Raw genomic sequence first — 14,159 nt, 5'->3', positions numbered from 1 at the left:
AGACTGGGCAAGATTCCGCGCCTTAAAATTTTCGTCTACTTTAAAGATACATTCTGAACGAACCAATGGATGAAAAGTTATGAAACTAGCTTTTAAATAAACCTTGAAACTTATTTCAAGTCATATTTATAATTCACCGATGACAAAATTCGTGAAAAGTATTAATATCGTTCCGTATTACAACCTACTTTCTAAAATCTCATTTTTCTTTCTAATATGCGCGTTGACAACACAAACTTTACCTAGACGAGCAGATGCTCGGTTATTTACATGGTGCGGGAAAAATATTATTTTTGAATGTTATAAAGCGATAAACGATTTTTCAAGGCGATTTTATATTACATTTAAGTTCATATAAACGGGAAAAATTGTCAGTGGAATATTTCTTATATCATTTGGTAGGTTAATTAACGTTTAATTATCGCCAACTTTACATTAATTTCAATGGGGGGGGGAACTTTTAACTAAGTTACGCGCGAGCGGGCCTCTTTAGGCAGCGCAGATGGCGTTACTGTCGTTTTAGCCAAGAATCTAATAGGTACCTTGTCAGCCATTCGATTAAGCGTTCTAGTTTGTTATCCGATTTCTATGGAATAGCCGCAAGCCATGGAGCGATTTTTTTCTGAGTTCCAGCGGGAAGTGGGTAAACGCTATCGCCAACGCGCGAGAGAGTGATTTCGAATCTAGGGTACGAGATCTTTGGTGTATTAAAACAGAAGTCTCGTAGCCTTCTTCAATGCAACGCTGCTCCCAGCAATAAGCTGCATAGAACTAATCATGAGTAAGTGGTCAATTTTTGGCTCTTGGAATAGCTCCGTAAAGAGAAAGCAGCTAAATTTCGTCTCCCGTTCTACTACTCCCTGATATAATGTCAAGTGCTGTTAATGCAATTAATTTGCAAATTAATGAAGTTCTCGGAGACTTAGGTTCTAAAATAAATTTACGTTGTCAAATAAAAGAAGCAGGTTTATTAGAAAAACTAGTGGAAATTCAGGTTGAGCTTTTCTGGGCATCTACAAGGCTGGAGTCTTTGCAGATTCTTTGGAGCTTAGGCCTAACTCTTCTAGGCTGGATATGGGTTTTAATAACGCTGGTGAAATATCCCACTTGGACGACTTATTCAGTGGCGGACTGGGTCTAACATTTTGGGCTGCCAGGAGACAATAGGCTCCAGTCTTAACAAATGAATATGGATCAGCTATAGTGCTGTAGGCATCCTCGTCAAAAGGAGGTTGGTCTATAAACTTCGCGCCATTCGTGGCTCCGCCCCTTCTGTAACGCGTCGTCTGCTATCGCGTCTGAACGAAAATTCCTAGCCTCGGCCAGCCTTGGAAATAAGCTATTTTTTTAACTGGTCCTGATGACCAGTCACCCCTTAGATTATTGATAATTAAACTGGTCCTTGTGACCAGTGACCCCCTAGCTTATGAATTATTGAACTGGTCTATTATAAAATGTTCTAATGTCATTTTATAAGCCTAAAAAACCTATACTACATGTTTAGAAGTTAGATTATGTTGGTAACATTAATTTTACACGTATTAAAAATAGTTAACTTATTTTATGAGTATCACAACAATAGTACAATATAGTACTATCTCACCTAAGACTACTGCCATAGCCTAGTAGACCCTCGTAATTTACCGTATTATCTCTTTCTACTCTAGGCCCACTAGCTCCAGAGTCCCCGGTCCGTTACCGCGTAGCCTACCGTACTCGGGGGAAAGGGAACTAGAGGATTGAAGGTTTGAGGGCAGAGGGGGTTTGACAGTTTCGAGGGACTCTGCATAAAGCCTCGACGTGCGGCCGCTGCGGTACTACGCGGAGTCGCGGTACATAGAAATGCGGTTTATAGAGAAATCAAAATTAATAGATACCTTGAATTAATAAACTGGTCATGTCCTATTATTTTATATTATTTCTAATTAATAAACTGGTCTGGGCAATTAATAAACTGGTCTTTGACCACTTGACCACCGTTATAAGGAAGGACTTTTTCTTAAAAATCCTCGACTTCAACTCGTAGAATATTTTGGTTCAAGTTCCTTGACAGAAAATGAATGTTTGACCACCTGCACCACCCATTCATCTTCAAAATGTGATATTAATCATTATTCAAATATTTTGAATGAACATAAAATAATATTTGAAACTGAGTTCCTAGCTGTTGGTAATGATAGCAAAACTATACAACTTGATAAATACATGCAACTTGAAGCAAATTGGTATGCTTGTCTAGGAAGATTTCCTTCTGGGTTTTTGAAATGTGATTCAATCTGTGCCCTTACCAAAAAATAAGTGGTCTAGGAAATACTTTAAGTTGGTATTTGGAACAAATACCCCAAATACCAACTTTAAACCAACTTACAAATAATATGTAATTTTCTGACCACTAAAAACCAACTTAAAGAAAAAAGTATTTTCCCATCAACTTAATAACAACTTATTACCCTTTAACTAGTTTATTGAAATATTCTGACCACTTAAGCCTACTTAAAACCAACTTAACGTCAACTAAAATGGGTATACCAACTAATAATCAGTGTAAAAATATCCAGCTAGTTCCTGATTGCCATATGAGTAAGATTATAGAAGAACTCTTCTTTGCGAATTTGTCCAGGTAGAACCGTAGAGCAGGGAAAAATACTGTAGAATCTTCTCTATTTATTTCAAATGATGATAAGCCTAGGCCAGAATGTTTACTTAACCGAATTAGTTTTAGGTTGTTGTGAGTATCACAAGCGGTGGAAAGAATAAGTTTCAAAGGATCCACCTTTGAACATTACATATTAGAAGAACTTATTTAAATAACAAATTAAACCGCCCTGACTATAAACAAACCCGCAAAGAAAGGACGATGGTGAAAGCATTGAAGCAGACTATATTTTAAGGGCACGCTCTTCGAATTCCGAAAATAAAATCGTAACCTCCGATTGGTTTATTTAAAACGTTGAATGACGTATATCGAAAGTTAGTCCAACCTCCTTTTGACGGATTCATGGGTAAATTAGGCCTAATAAATTCATGATATAAGACTATCATCATATGTAACATAATTACTCATAAGTATGCCACTAGCTCTATTTCTTCACTAACGGTTTGTTTCACAGATATTGCGTCATCCGTATCCTACGTAATATTTGATGTCATATTTGACGCCATCGAATCTCAAATGCGGATAATGCCGTCGTATAATTAGCTCTACGTCTGATAAACCGACGGCCATTATTTTAGTAAAAAACCGGTTTGAACAACCAAGGCTTAGGAGCTAAAATGAACTACAATATAGTGTCAAGTACTGTTACTGTAATTAATTGGCTTTATTAATATCTTTGTCACAGTCAATTTCATCATAAAGATCTTCTAAAGCCGCATTCACACTATCCAACTTTAGTCACCTGACTATAGGCCTTTTCACACGAGCCAGCTTTTTGATCCAACTAGATGAGTCAACTTTGAGTTGAGTAAACTAGTTGGTTCGTGTGAATAAAAGTTCGATGAGTTGATCCACCAAAAAAGTACGCCAGAAAAAAATGGATCACTGATCCATTTTTGCTGACTCAGCATTTTGATTTGAAAAGTTGGCTCGTGTGAAAAGACCTTAAGTCTGTCTGACTAGTCAGCCCGACTAGTCAGGTCAGTTTTCGCGTGCATACTATCCAACTCGTCAGCTTGGTGTTAGATGCGTTTTGTCGGGTAGTTTAGTTCGAACGTTAGACGCATGAGGTCGTTTATATATCATTAACCAATCAGAGAATGGAAATTTAGGTAGAAGCTGTCTGGTTGTTTTTCTGATTTGGGAATGTTGGCTTTGGCACAATATTGTGGCTGGTTAAATTTATTGTTTTGAGTGAGAGTAAATATGGAGTCTGATGAAAAAAAGAAAATTGCTTTACTAGGTATTGTTTTGATCGTAAAGAAACCAAGGGTGAAAAAAGAACGAACAATTAGATTAATTCTGTTATAATTAAAAGGGGAAAGAAATAGTTATAAAACTTACGGTTTCTTTTACTTTCAAACTTTCTCCACACAAGGATCAATACGTCGAAAAGTTTATAAACAAAAACCTAAATTGAACGTCGTCCGCTCACTGCGATTTCACACGTGATCGCACTGAAGTCACTTTTTCTCGGTTTCTATTGGCTGCTGCCACCTGACTAGCCAGTCTGCCTGATTTGAATCGCCTCTCTTCCCGATTCAAAGTCGAAGGCTTCCCCAACAAAAATCTTATCAGGTGAAGCATTCACATTACCGGACTTGTCGGTCAGACAAAAATCGGGCAGCTTGTCAGCTGACTAAAGTTGGATAGTGTGAATGAGCCTTAAGTAGAAGTACTCTTGAATTGGCATGGCACGTCCGGCAAGTTTGTGGTTTTTGCTGTTCCAAGCAACCTTTGCAGCGACCTTCACCTCGTCAAAAACCAAAATACCGTCACCATTTGGTTTAACATATCCACGTTTCTCTTGTTCTTTTACAAAGAGATCATAACACTGTTTCTCCTCCCGTATTTTATCGCAATTCACACCTGGATCATCAAAATTCTTTTGAGGTTTCCTTTGAATGGAACGCCAAGATGGTAACTGCAATATTTTAAAGTTTCTTAGCGCTAAAAAAAAGAAATATATTTAAACTTAAAAAATATACCCTTTAACTATTGTAATTAAATTACCTATCCTGTAAGTTATGACACTCCATCGATTTTTGCGGCTTCCAGTAGCTATTGAAAAAGAAAATTCATCATTCCCAAAAAAAAACCTTTTTCAGTTTTGCAAAAAAGGTTTTTACTATTATTGGCTTGGTCTTTCACAAAATCTTTGGACTCATTCACCAAATACGTAGCACAGTCAGCCTCCCAAATGTCTTGCAGACGTTTCCGTTTCTCTTTCGAAGTTTCGTCTGGGTCAGGGTTCGATACATTCAAAACAGTGTCTATGTGGTTGGCAAATCTGTCTTGAATTATTGATGTCACATTCTTCATTTCTTCGTGTTGGTTCTTCGTCAAACTCATTTTTAGTGATTCCAATTTCTCTTTAAGTTTGTCAACTTTCTTTTTTATATTTTGATATCTGTATTGAATCAAACGTTTCTTTCTCATAACACTATAAGGAGACAAATATTGTGTGGGAACAGTTGAAGTTGGGTCTGATTTTCTCTTTCTAACAGGCGATGATATTGCTAATTTTCGGCGTTTCGAACAAACACGCAAATACCTCATTAACAGCTTGCAGTTTTTACAAATATGGCTCTTTTCGGCAGTTACATTGATGGATTTTTTAAAAAATCTTTCACATTTTATGGACATTACGTGATCTACCGGATACTTGTGAATAACCATTTGTTTCGGTACACTAGCAAGTTCAGCTAAAATGTTATTAGCACTACTATCGAGACCCTGACAAAAAACAAACTTCTCATTCGCAAAATCTTCCATAAGCACTGTCGCTAGATCAATTTGGAATTTGCCATCTTTAAGGACGTTTTTTTCCCTCACAATGCCTTTAAAGACTGTGTACAATTTCAGTACTCCAGAGTTTGACAATACGTATTTACATGAATCAGAATTATACCACTGTACAAACATCCCTTTACGAGTAATTTCCAGATCTGACTAAAAATCAGAAAGTAATTAGTGAAGTACTACTCCAAAAATTATCAAGACCAGTTTGCTAACCTGATTACCAGATGAAAACTTCTCCACACAAGACAGTGATTTAAATTGCCTTAATATTTTGCAGATGGCTTGGCCAAAAGACAACTTCATCCTCATCCGTCTGAGTAACGTTATTTACACTTTTTACAGAGATAGTTTCTATTGTTTGAACTAGCAAATTAACTTTACTAATATTCTCTACATTTAACTGTTCTGTCTGCACAGAGGACTCGCTAAACCTAGGTCTAAAGCTTGAAGGGACATCATATTTTGAAGTTCTTTCCTTTAACGTTTGAGAAGCGAAATTACTTTTTTTTCTGTTTATCAGTTTGTGTGTACCGACTTTATTACGTGAACACGTCGTTCACGAAGAAATTAGTATTTTTATTTAAATTAGCCATGATAATAATTAATCACGATTCACGAACAGCTACACTCGCGAAACAACCGCTATCAGGCGATGAAAAATCGTCTGTTGAAGAAGGGCACTACTTTCTTTCATGTCGATGCCTATTGGTATATTTTGATTTTATACCAGCCAATTGAAATATTAGCGAAATTTCGTGCCAAACACACAGACCAAAGAAGTTGCTAATACGTTACAATATGAAGTCTGTCGTGAGACAAGCTCTCATTTGAAATTTTAGTAGGCGCGAAGGTACGATTGACACACTTTTGGGTCTTCTTCTACTTTTGGTTTTAACATGGTTTTAATAACGCTGGTATAATATCCCACTTCGACGACTTATTCCATGATTTCCATCTTCGGAAAGCGAAAACTTATTGGTCATTTCCCCAAACCTTTTCTTTTCCTCACTATTTAACTTCATCCGCTCAAACCGAGAGAGTTTATAAATTTCAATAAAGCTACAATTGGCGGACTAAAATTCCGATACCGAAAGTTCCCTTCTCAATTTAGAGGTTTTCCATTGGCTTAAATACATATGTTAGTAGCCAATAGTTTGACTCCCAAAATTACTAGCATGAATAAAAAGGTTAAAATCTAGCGTAGTCCACCTTTTGACTGATTCGTTGTGAAACAAGCCGTTAGTGAATATTTTTGAATGGAATAAAGGTACTGTGGTATACTTACGAGTAATTATATTACATATGCTCAGACCGATAACCCCTAAGGGACGTAACGCTTGATATCAAACAGCCAAAGGCAGAGACCATCTGTTCTCCAGCATTTCTACTGTTGCTGGAAAAGGGTTGTTGACGTAAAGATATGGGAAGGAAAATTTAAAGTTTTGAATATTCAAATGTTTATTCACAAGCATACAATATGGTACTTAGACGCCCTATTACCATTCCAACACCTCTACATTTTTAAAAATAAATACATGGAAAATAAAGTTGTAAACTTAATAAAAACTTTGCTATCGTTACATCAAGGAAACATATCTATAGCAAATTTAAAGTTGGTTCATAAAGGACCACCTCCGATTCATCCGCTGTATTTGGCTCCTCGGCACCCGAATCTAAAACGGTAAAATCGTCCAATGGTTCACTGGATTCCTCCATTGCAATGTCCGGAACCGGGTTTAGCTCTGGAGCTGGAACATCCTGGTTTTCGACCGCTACGGGTACGACCACTGGTTTGTTGACTGTGAAATCCTTTTCCTCCGCGATCACGTTTGGTTGGTTAATGGTACTGATCGTGCGCTGTACGGCTGCTAGAATTCCTGTCGCAGATCCCACCGATTTCACTTTCTCCGCCTTCCCTTGCGAAAAGGTTTTCTTCACGGAACTTAGAGCGGCACTCATACTTCCTTTAACAGACGTGCCTGCGTGATAGAACAAATATTCGGGTCAGAACTACTCACTCAAAATGCACCGTTTTGTTACGCTTATTTGTCAAAAAAAATTAGCAACGCTTAAGCTGAAAACAACTAACTTTTATTAACCGCACTGCCAGACTACAGGTAGACCAAAACAAAGTTAATATTTTGGCTGACCTAAGTGTACTGCTAGCATAGCCATTACCTGAGATCAAAAATCGAGCCAGTCTGAGAAAACCCTTATTATAAACCACCTTGGGTTTACTCTTTCAATCTTAAGCTATGAAGGAGGTTGAAATACTTAGTTACGAGTCAGCCTAACGTAGAAAAACTATGGATTCTTCATTAAAATTTATTTCAAAAGCGACGTATCTCAACTTGCTTGACTCTTGCTCCCAGGTAGCAAAGTATCGTAATTAGGTGCTGCCACCACAATGACTAAATAGAAAAAACCATTATACATACTGATCGCTGCACGGTACTGTCCTATGAGAAGACCTTTTGTTTTGGCAATGTCTCGCATGTGTTCACGAATTAAATCCGAGCGGCGGGACACCAAGTCGTGGCTGTCACTTCTCTTAACTCCCATTAAATCTTGACGGGCAGCCGATCCCATTCGCAGTCCAGCTTGGGCCGTAGCTCTAAGCCCCGCTAATGAATTACTTCCAATTTCAGCTGCAGAGACCAAGGCACCTCTGGTTATTTTGACTTTAGCAGCTATGACGGAGTTGGTTTGCTTAGCGACGGCTATCCCTACTCCGGTTTGACTGACTGCTTTACCCGACGTCTTGGCTTTAGCAGCGATATTTCCCGCCATTCCAATTGCGGCTTTGCCGAGAGCGACTGTTCCACTGGTGACTTTCCCTCCAATTAGGATGGGTACTTTAACAGCTATGGTTCCGGCTTTAATAACTGCTTGGCCGATGGATTTAGATTTCGTCTTTAGCATTTTCGCTATGGATCCTTTGGCAGCAGCTACGCTTCCTCCGATTGCCATTAAGACTTGTCCCTTGGCAACAATTACTGCACCAGTTCCGACGACGAGACCCTTTTTGAGGAGGACAGGTTTGACAACGGCCGCTCCAATAACACCTGAACGTTAACGATTTTTAGTTCTAATACAATTTAATCGCTAGAAAAGGTTTAGTTACCTTTCTTGATTAGCAAAGGACCAACTCCGACACCAAGTCCTAAGCCGACCGCAGGTGTTGCTTGTAAGTTTTGTAGTAGAAGACAGCTACAAACCACCAAAATTAAAGTAATTTTGTTGACGTCCATGGCTGAAATTTAAGAAACCGAGATCCAATTAATTAACACATTCGATAATTTAAGCATAATATAGAAACAAATTTCTTCTGAAGACATTAATCTATTTACGCCTTCGTATTTCTTACTACTTGTCAAAATCTGTGAGTCGAGATTAAATAGTAAACCACGTACTGGGTTGATGGTAGTTCAAAAACTGATATGATTGATGTCGTTTCCCTTACTTTTATACCTCAGATTTTCTACCTAAAAAACAAAATACACTTTTTATAACATTTGTGATGATGTAAATTAAAGTTTCATTATGAATATTAATATATTTTGGGTGCATTTCGTATTGTCTATTTTAGGAATTTGGAATTTGAATTTTTCCACTTTCGCGCGTGAGCTCTGGATTAAAATTCCAATTTTTGCGCTGGCTGAAACGCATCTTTGGGACTCGTAGTATTCGGAACTCAACTACGACTATCAATGCTTTTTTATCAACAGACAATTTGGTCAAAAAAGTGCGACGGCTTAGGATTCATTGTAAATAATTGGAAATAAATTTTTAAATTGTAACGAACATGGCTGGATCAAAATCAGCATCGGAGCTCGTAACCTCTGGATTGCAACTGTATATTTTGCAACTGAGAGAAGGGAAAACTGGGGGAAAGAAAGAATAGTTGAAATTGGAAAGGGGAGCCAAATTGTTTTAGAAGGGGCGCAAAAAGCCTTCCGATGAGGGGGCGCCAAATTTAGCATCCAAGCTGTACCCCCTTTAATCCAAAACTTTCCTACGGGCCTGCATGAAAGTATATACATTTGCGATTTACATATTAAGATATTATAAATTATTTATATGTTTTAAGTTATTCACCACGTCTTCAGGGTCTTCCAAAAACTATCTCGAGAACCGTAAGTGTTAGAAAGTTGGTTCCAATTAGAAAAGTGTTCTCCGTCACTGTTTAGACCTAAATAACCTGGACCCGATCGGAGTCGACCAATAGGAAGTCGAGAAAAGTCTTACCAAAATCACAAAGGTCGTAAAAGGGAAATTTGCATAAACTCCAAATCAAGTCGTGCTACATTATCGAAACTTGCTAGACAATCTCATCATGGTGGGAGATTTGGAAAATTGTATGACTTTGAACCATGTCTTCAAGGTCATACTAAAATTTTCTTGTGAACCATTGGGTTTAGAGCAAAAATTCTCTTTGATGGTATTTGTACAGAGTGTTCTTGTACATGGCTCGAAGTTGGTCTACGAAGAAAAGCGAGATTCTGAGATCTAGAAGAGTCGCGAATAGTCGTGGTCTATTTGCTTCCTTTCTTGACTGGATCGTCAGTTTAACTTCTTGGTCAACGTTTATTTTGGAGTTCTATTGGTTTATTTACCTCGGGTGAAAGGAAATTTGACTTAAAAAACTTTGGCGGTCATTTTTCTAATTGGAACCATTCTCCTAATCCTAATGGTTCTCGAGATAAATTTTGAATGACCTTAAACTAATTTTTCAAAATCAACCTAAGTTTAGAGTGTCACGACAATTTTGATCCATTAGATCTGGTAGTTTTCGATTTATAAGCACTTAAATGTCGTGTCTTGATTAGAATACCACATGACCTTATGGTTTTTGGTCTAACATTTCTCGGCTTCCCATTGGTCACATTAGATCGGGTCAAAGCTGTTTAGACTTAAAATTAAACGTAGAACACATTTCTAATTGGAACCATTCTTCTAATCCTAATGGTTCTCGAGATAATTTTGAATGACCTTGAACTAATGTTTCAATGTCATCATAAGTTACAAATTTCGAACTACCCCACTCGGTTTAGAGTTTCACAACAATTTTGATCCATTAGATCTGGTAGTTTTCGATTTATAAGCCGTTAAATGTCGTGTCTTGATTAGAATACCACACATGACCTTATGGTTTTTGGTCTAACATTTCTCGGCTTCCCATTGGTCAAATTAGATCGGGTCAAAGCTGTTTAGACTTAAAATTAAACGTAGAACACATTTCTAATTGGAACCATTCTTCTAATCCTAGGGTACGTTCAGAAACAGTCAACGAAAAAAAACCGGTGGATTTATATTTTCCACCGATGAGCTTTTTCGTCATAATGACGTCGTAAGTTGCTGAACGCTTTTATTCAGTCATCGGTGTTTTTTAAAATAGCGTAGCATTAATAGTAGTTTTACGTCAGTAATGACGTCAGTCATCGGAAAAACCGACTATTATTTCGGTGACTTCAGTGTCTCACCGATGACTATCGTGACGTCAAAACCCGAAATTAAAATGCCGTTCAGTAAAACACCGGTGACTCAGCGGACTCACCGGTGAGCGTTTCTGAACGCAGCCCTAATGAACGACTCGATGACGTCACGAATCGCTGCCAAAATGGTCAACGAAGCGGTTCAGCCGAAGCGATCTGAAACGTTGGGACGCGCAACGGGAACTGTTCACACGACGGGATACAAACGTTGCGGGAGCACTCGCAACGTTGCAGACGGTATGTGTGAACGAGACTTATGAGTCCCTAAGATGCGTTTCGGCCAGCAAAATAATGGGAATTTAAATCCAGACCTCACGCGGGAAAGTAGAAAAATTCAAAATTCCAATTTCCTAAAATAGACAATACGAAATGCACCCAAAATATATTAATATTCATAATGAAACTTCAATTTACATTATCACAAATGTTATAAAAAGTATATTTTGTTTTTTTAGGTAGAAAATCTGAGGTATAAAAGTAAGGGAAACGACATCAGTCATATCAGTTTTCGAACTACCATCAACCCAGGAAGTAGTTTACTGTTTAATCTCGACAAGTAGTAAGAAATACGAAGGCGTAAATAGATTAATGTCTTCAGAAGAAATTTGTTTCTATATTATGTTCAAATTATCGAATGTGTTAATTAATTGGATCTCGGTTTCTTAAATTTCAGCCATGGACGTCAACAAAATTACTTTAATTTTGGTGGTTTGTAGCTGTCTTCTACTACAAATCATACAAGCAACACCTGCGGTCGGCTTTGGACTTGGTGTCGGAGTTGGTCCTTTGCTAATCAAGAAAGGTAACTAAACCTTTTCTAGCGATTAAATTGTATTAGAACTAAAAATCGTTAACGTTCAGGTGTTATTGGAGCGGCCGTTGTCAAACCTGTCCTCCTCAAAAAGGGTCTCGTCGTCGGAACTGGTGCAGTAATTGTTGCCAAGGGACAAGTCTTAATGGCAATCGGAGGAAACGTAGCTGCTGCCAAAGGATCCATAGCGAAAATGCTAAAGACGAAATCTAAATCCATCGGCCAAGCAGTTATTAAAGCCGGAACCATAGCTGTTAAAGTACCCATCCTAATTGGAGGGAAAGTCACCAGTGGAACAGTCGCTCTCGGCAAAGCCGCAATTGGAATGGCGGGAAATATCGCTGCTAAAGCCAAGACGTCGGGTAAAGCAGTCAGTCAAACCGGAGTAGGGATAGCCGTCGCTAAGCAAACCAACTCCGTCATAGCTGCTAAAGTCAAAATAACCAGAGGTGCCTTGGTCTCTGCAGCTGAAATTGGAAGTAATTCATTAGCGGGGCTTAGAGCTACGGCCCAAGCTGGACTGCGAATGGGATCGGCTGCCCGTCAAGATTTAATGGGAGTTAAGAGAAGTGACAGCCACGACTTGGTGTCCCGCCGCTCGGATTTAATTCGTGAACACATGCGAGACATTGCCAAAACAAAAGGTCTTCTCATAGGACAGTACCGTGCAGCGATCAGTATGTATAATGGTTTTTTCTATTTAGTCATTGTGGTGGCAGCACCTAATTACGATACTTTGCTACCTGGGAGCAAGAGTCAAGCAAGTTGAGATACGTCGCTTTTGAAATAAATTTTAATGAAGAATCCATAGTTTTTCTACGTTAGGCTGACTCGTAACTAAGTATTTCAACCTCCTTCATAGCTTAAGATTGAAAGAGTAAACCCAAGGTGGTTTATAATAAGGGTTTTCTCAGACTGGCTCGATTTTTGATCTCAGGTAATGGCTATGCTAGCAGTACACTTAGGTCAGCCAAAATATTAACTTTGTTTTGGTCTACCTGTAGTCTGGCAGTGCGGTTAATAAAAGTTAGTTGTTTTCAGCTTAAGCGTTGCTAATTTTTTTTGACAAATAAGCGTAACAAAACGGTGCATTTTGAGTGAGTAGTTCTGACCCGAATATTTGTTCTATCACGCAGGCACGTCTGTTAAAGGAAGTATGAGTGCCGCTCTAAGTTCCGTGAAGAAAACCTTTTCGCAAGGGAAGGCGGAGAAAGTGAAATCGGTGGGATCTGCGACAGGAATTCTAGCAGCCGTACAGCGCACGATCAGTACCATTAACCAACCAAACGTGATCGCGGAGGAAAAGGATTTCACAGTCAACAAACCAGTGGTCGTACCCGTAGCGGTCGAAAACCAGGATGTTCCAGCTCCAGAGCTAAACCCGGTTCCGGACATTGCAATGGAGGAATCCAGTGAACCATTGGACGATTTTACCGTTTTAGATTCGGGTGCCGAGGAGCCAAATACAGCGGATGAATCGGAGGTGGTCCTTTATGAACCAACTTTAAATTTGCTATAGATATGTTTCCTTGATGTAACGATAGCAAAGTTTTTATTAAGTTTACAACTTTATTTTCCATGTATTTATTTTTAAAAATGTAGAGGTGTTGGAATGGTAATAGGGCGTCTAAGTACCATATTGTATGCTTGTGAATAAACATTTGAATATTCAAAACTTTAAATTTTCCTTCCCATATCTTTACGTCAACAACCCTTTTCCAGCAACAGTAGAAATGCTGGAGAACAGATGGTCTCTGCCTTTGGCTGTTTGATATCAAGCGTTACGTCCCTTAGGGGTTATCGGTCTGAGCATATGTAATATAATTACTCGTAAGTATACCACCGTACCTTTATTCCATTCAAAAATATTCACTAACGGCTTGTTTCACAACGAACCAGTCAAAAGGTGGACTACGCTAGATTTTAACCTTTTTATTCATGCTAGTAATTTTGGGAGTCAAACTATTGGCTACTAACATATGTATTTAAGCCAATGGAAAACCTCTAAATTGAGAAGGGAACTTTTGGTATCGGAATTTTAGTCCGCCAATTGTAGCTTTATTGAAATTTATAAACTCGCTCGGTTTGAGCGGATGAAGTTAAATAGTGAGGAAAAGAAAAGGTTTGGGAAAATGACCAATAAGTTTTCGCTTTCCGAAGATTAAAATCATGGAATAACTTCGCAGTGGCGTAATTATGATTAAACTCGGTGCTATTTAAAAGGGCTCCGAGTCGTTTTTCGCGGGGGGGCCCCGGAGTTCCTAGTTACGCCACTGGGAACAAGTCGTCGAAGTGGGATATTCCACCAGCGTTATTTAAACCCATACCAAGCCTAGAAGAGCTAGGCAAAGTCGCAAAAGAATCTGCGAAGACTCCAACCTTGTAGATTTTCCAA

General features: G+C 38.5%; 2 protein-coding genes across 2 annotated transcripts; one reads left to right on the top strand and one right to left on the bottom strand.

Moving 5' to 3' along the window:
- Positions 1 to 6,898: 6,898 nt before the first annotated feature.
- On the bottom strand, positions 6,899 to 8,711 carry LOC149963143 (uncharacterized). The gene is made up of 3 exons (XM_090180397.1): positions 8,583 to 8,711; positions 7,897 to 8,523; positions 6,899 to 7,437 (listed from the first exon to the last, which is right to left on the bottom strand). The coding sequence occupies exons 1-3, from the start codon at positions 8,707 to 8,709 to the stop codon at positions 7,055 to 7,057; spliced, it is 1,137 nt and encodes a 378-aa protein (XP_090036523.1). The 5' UTR covers positions 8,710 to 8,711; the 3' UTR covers positions 6,899 to 7,054.
- Positions 8,712 to 11,078: 2,367 nt separating this feature from the next.
- Positions 11,079 to 13,439, top strand: LOC149963142 (uncharacterized). Its single transcript, XM_090164737.1, has 4 exons — positions 11,079 to 11,190; positions 11,627 to 11,755; positions 11,815 to 12,441; positions 12,901 to 13,439. Exons 1-4 carry the CDS (start codon positions 11,079 to 11,081, stop codon positions 13,281 to 13,283), a joined length of 1,251 nt encoding a protein of 416 aa, XP_090020863.1. The 3' UTR covers positions 13,284 to 13,439.
- The last annotated feature ends 720 nt before the right edge of the window (positions 13,440 to 14,159 follow it).

The sequence above is a fragment of the Leiobunum rupestre genome, chromosome 1 (genome assembly GCF_980474605.1).
Source record: "Leiobunum rupestre chromosome 1, qqLeiRupe1.1.hap1, whole genome shotgun sequence".
Taxonomy (NCBI): domain Eukaryota; kingdom Metazoa; phylum Arthropoda; class Arachnida; order Opiliones; family Sclerosomatidae; genus Leiobunum; species Leiobunum rupestre.
Note: the sequence above shows the minus strand (reverse complement) of the source record. Positions and strands in the feature narration are given on the sequence as shown.

What these genes read in the sequence shown, in the direction of transcription:
- LOC149963142 (XM_090164737.1), top strand. Translation starts at nt 11,079, where the DNA reads ATGGTCAACGAAGCGGTTCAGCCGAAGCGATCTGAAACGTTGGGACGC. An exon ending in CACTCGCAACGTTGCAGACG is followed by an intron (nt 11,191 to 11,626) that starts GTATGTGTGAAC and finishes CTTAAATTTCAG; the next exon opens with CCATGGACGTCAACAAAATT. An exon ending in ACAGTACCGTGCAGCGATCA is followed by an intron (nt 12,442 to 12,900) that starts GTATGTATAATG and finishes TCTATCACGCAG; the next exon opens with GCACGTCTGTTAAAGGAAGT.
- LOC149963143 (XM_090180397.1), bottom strand. Translation starts at nt 8,709, where the DNA reads ATGGACGTCAACAAAATTACTTTAATTTTGGTGGTTTGTAGCTGTCTT. An exon ending in TCCTTTGCTAATCAAGAAAG is followed by an intron (nt 8,524 to 8,582) that starts GTAACTAAACCT and finishes GTTAACGTTCAG; the next exon opens with GTGTTATTGGAGCGGCCGTT. An exon ending in ACAGTACCGTGCAGCGATCA is followed by an intron (nt 7,438 to 7,896) that starts GTATGTATAATG and finishes TCTATCACGCAG; the next exon opens with GCACGTCTGTTAAAGGAAGT.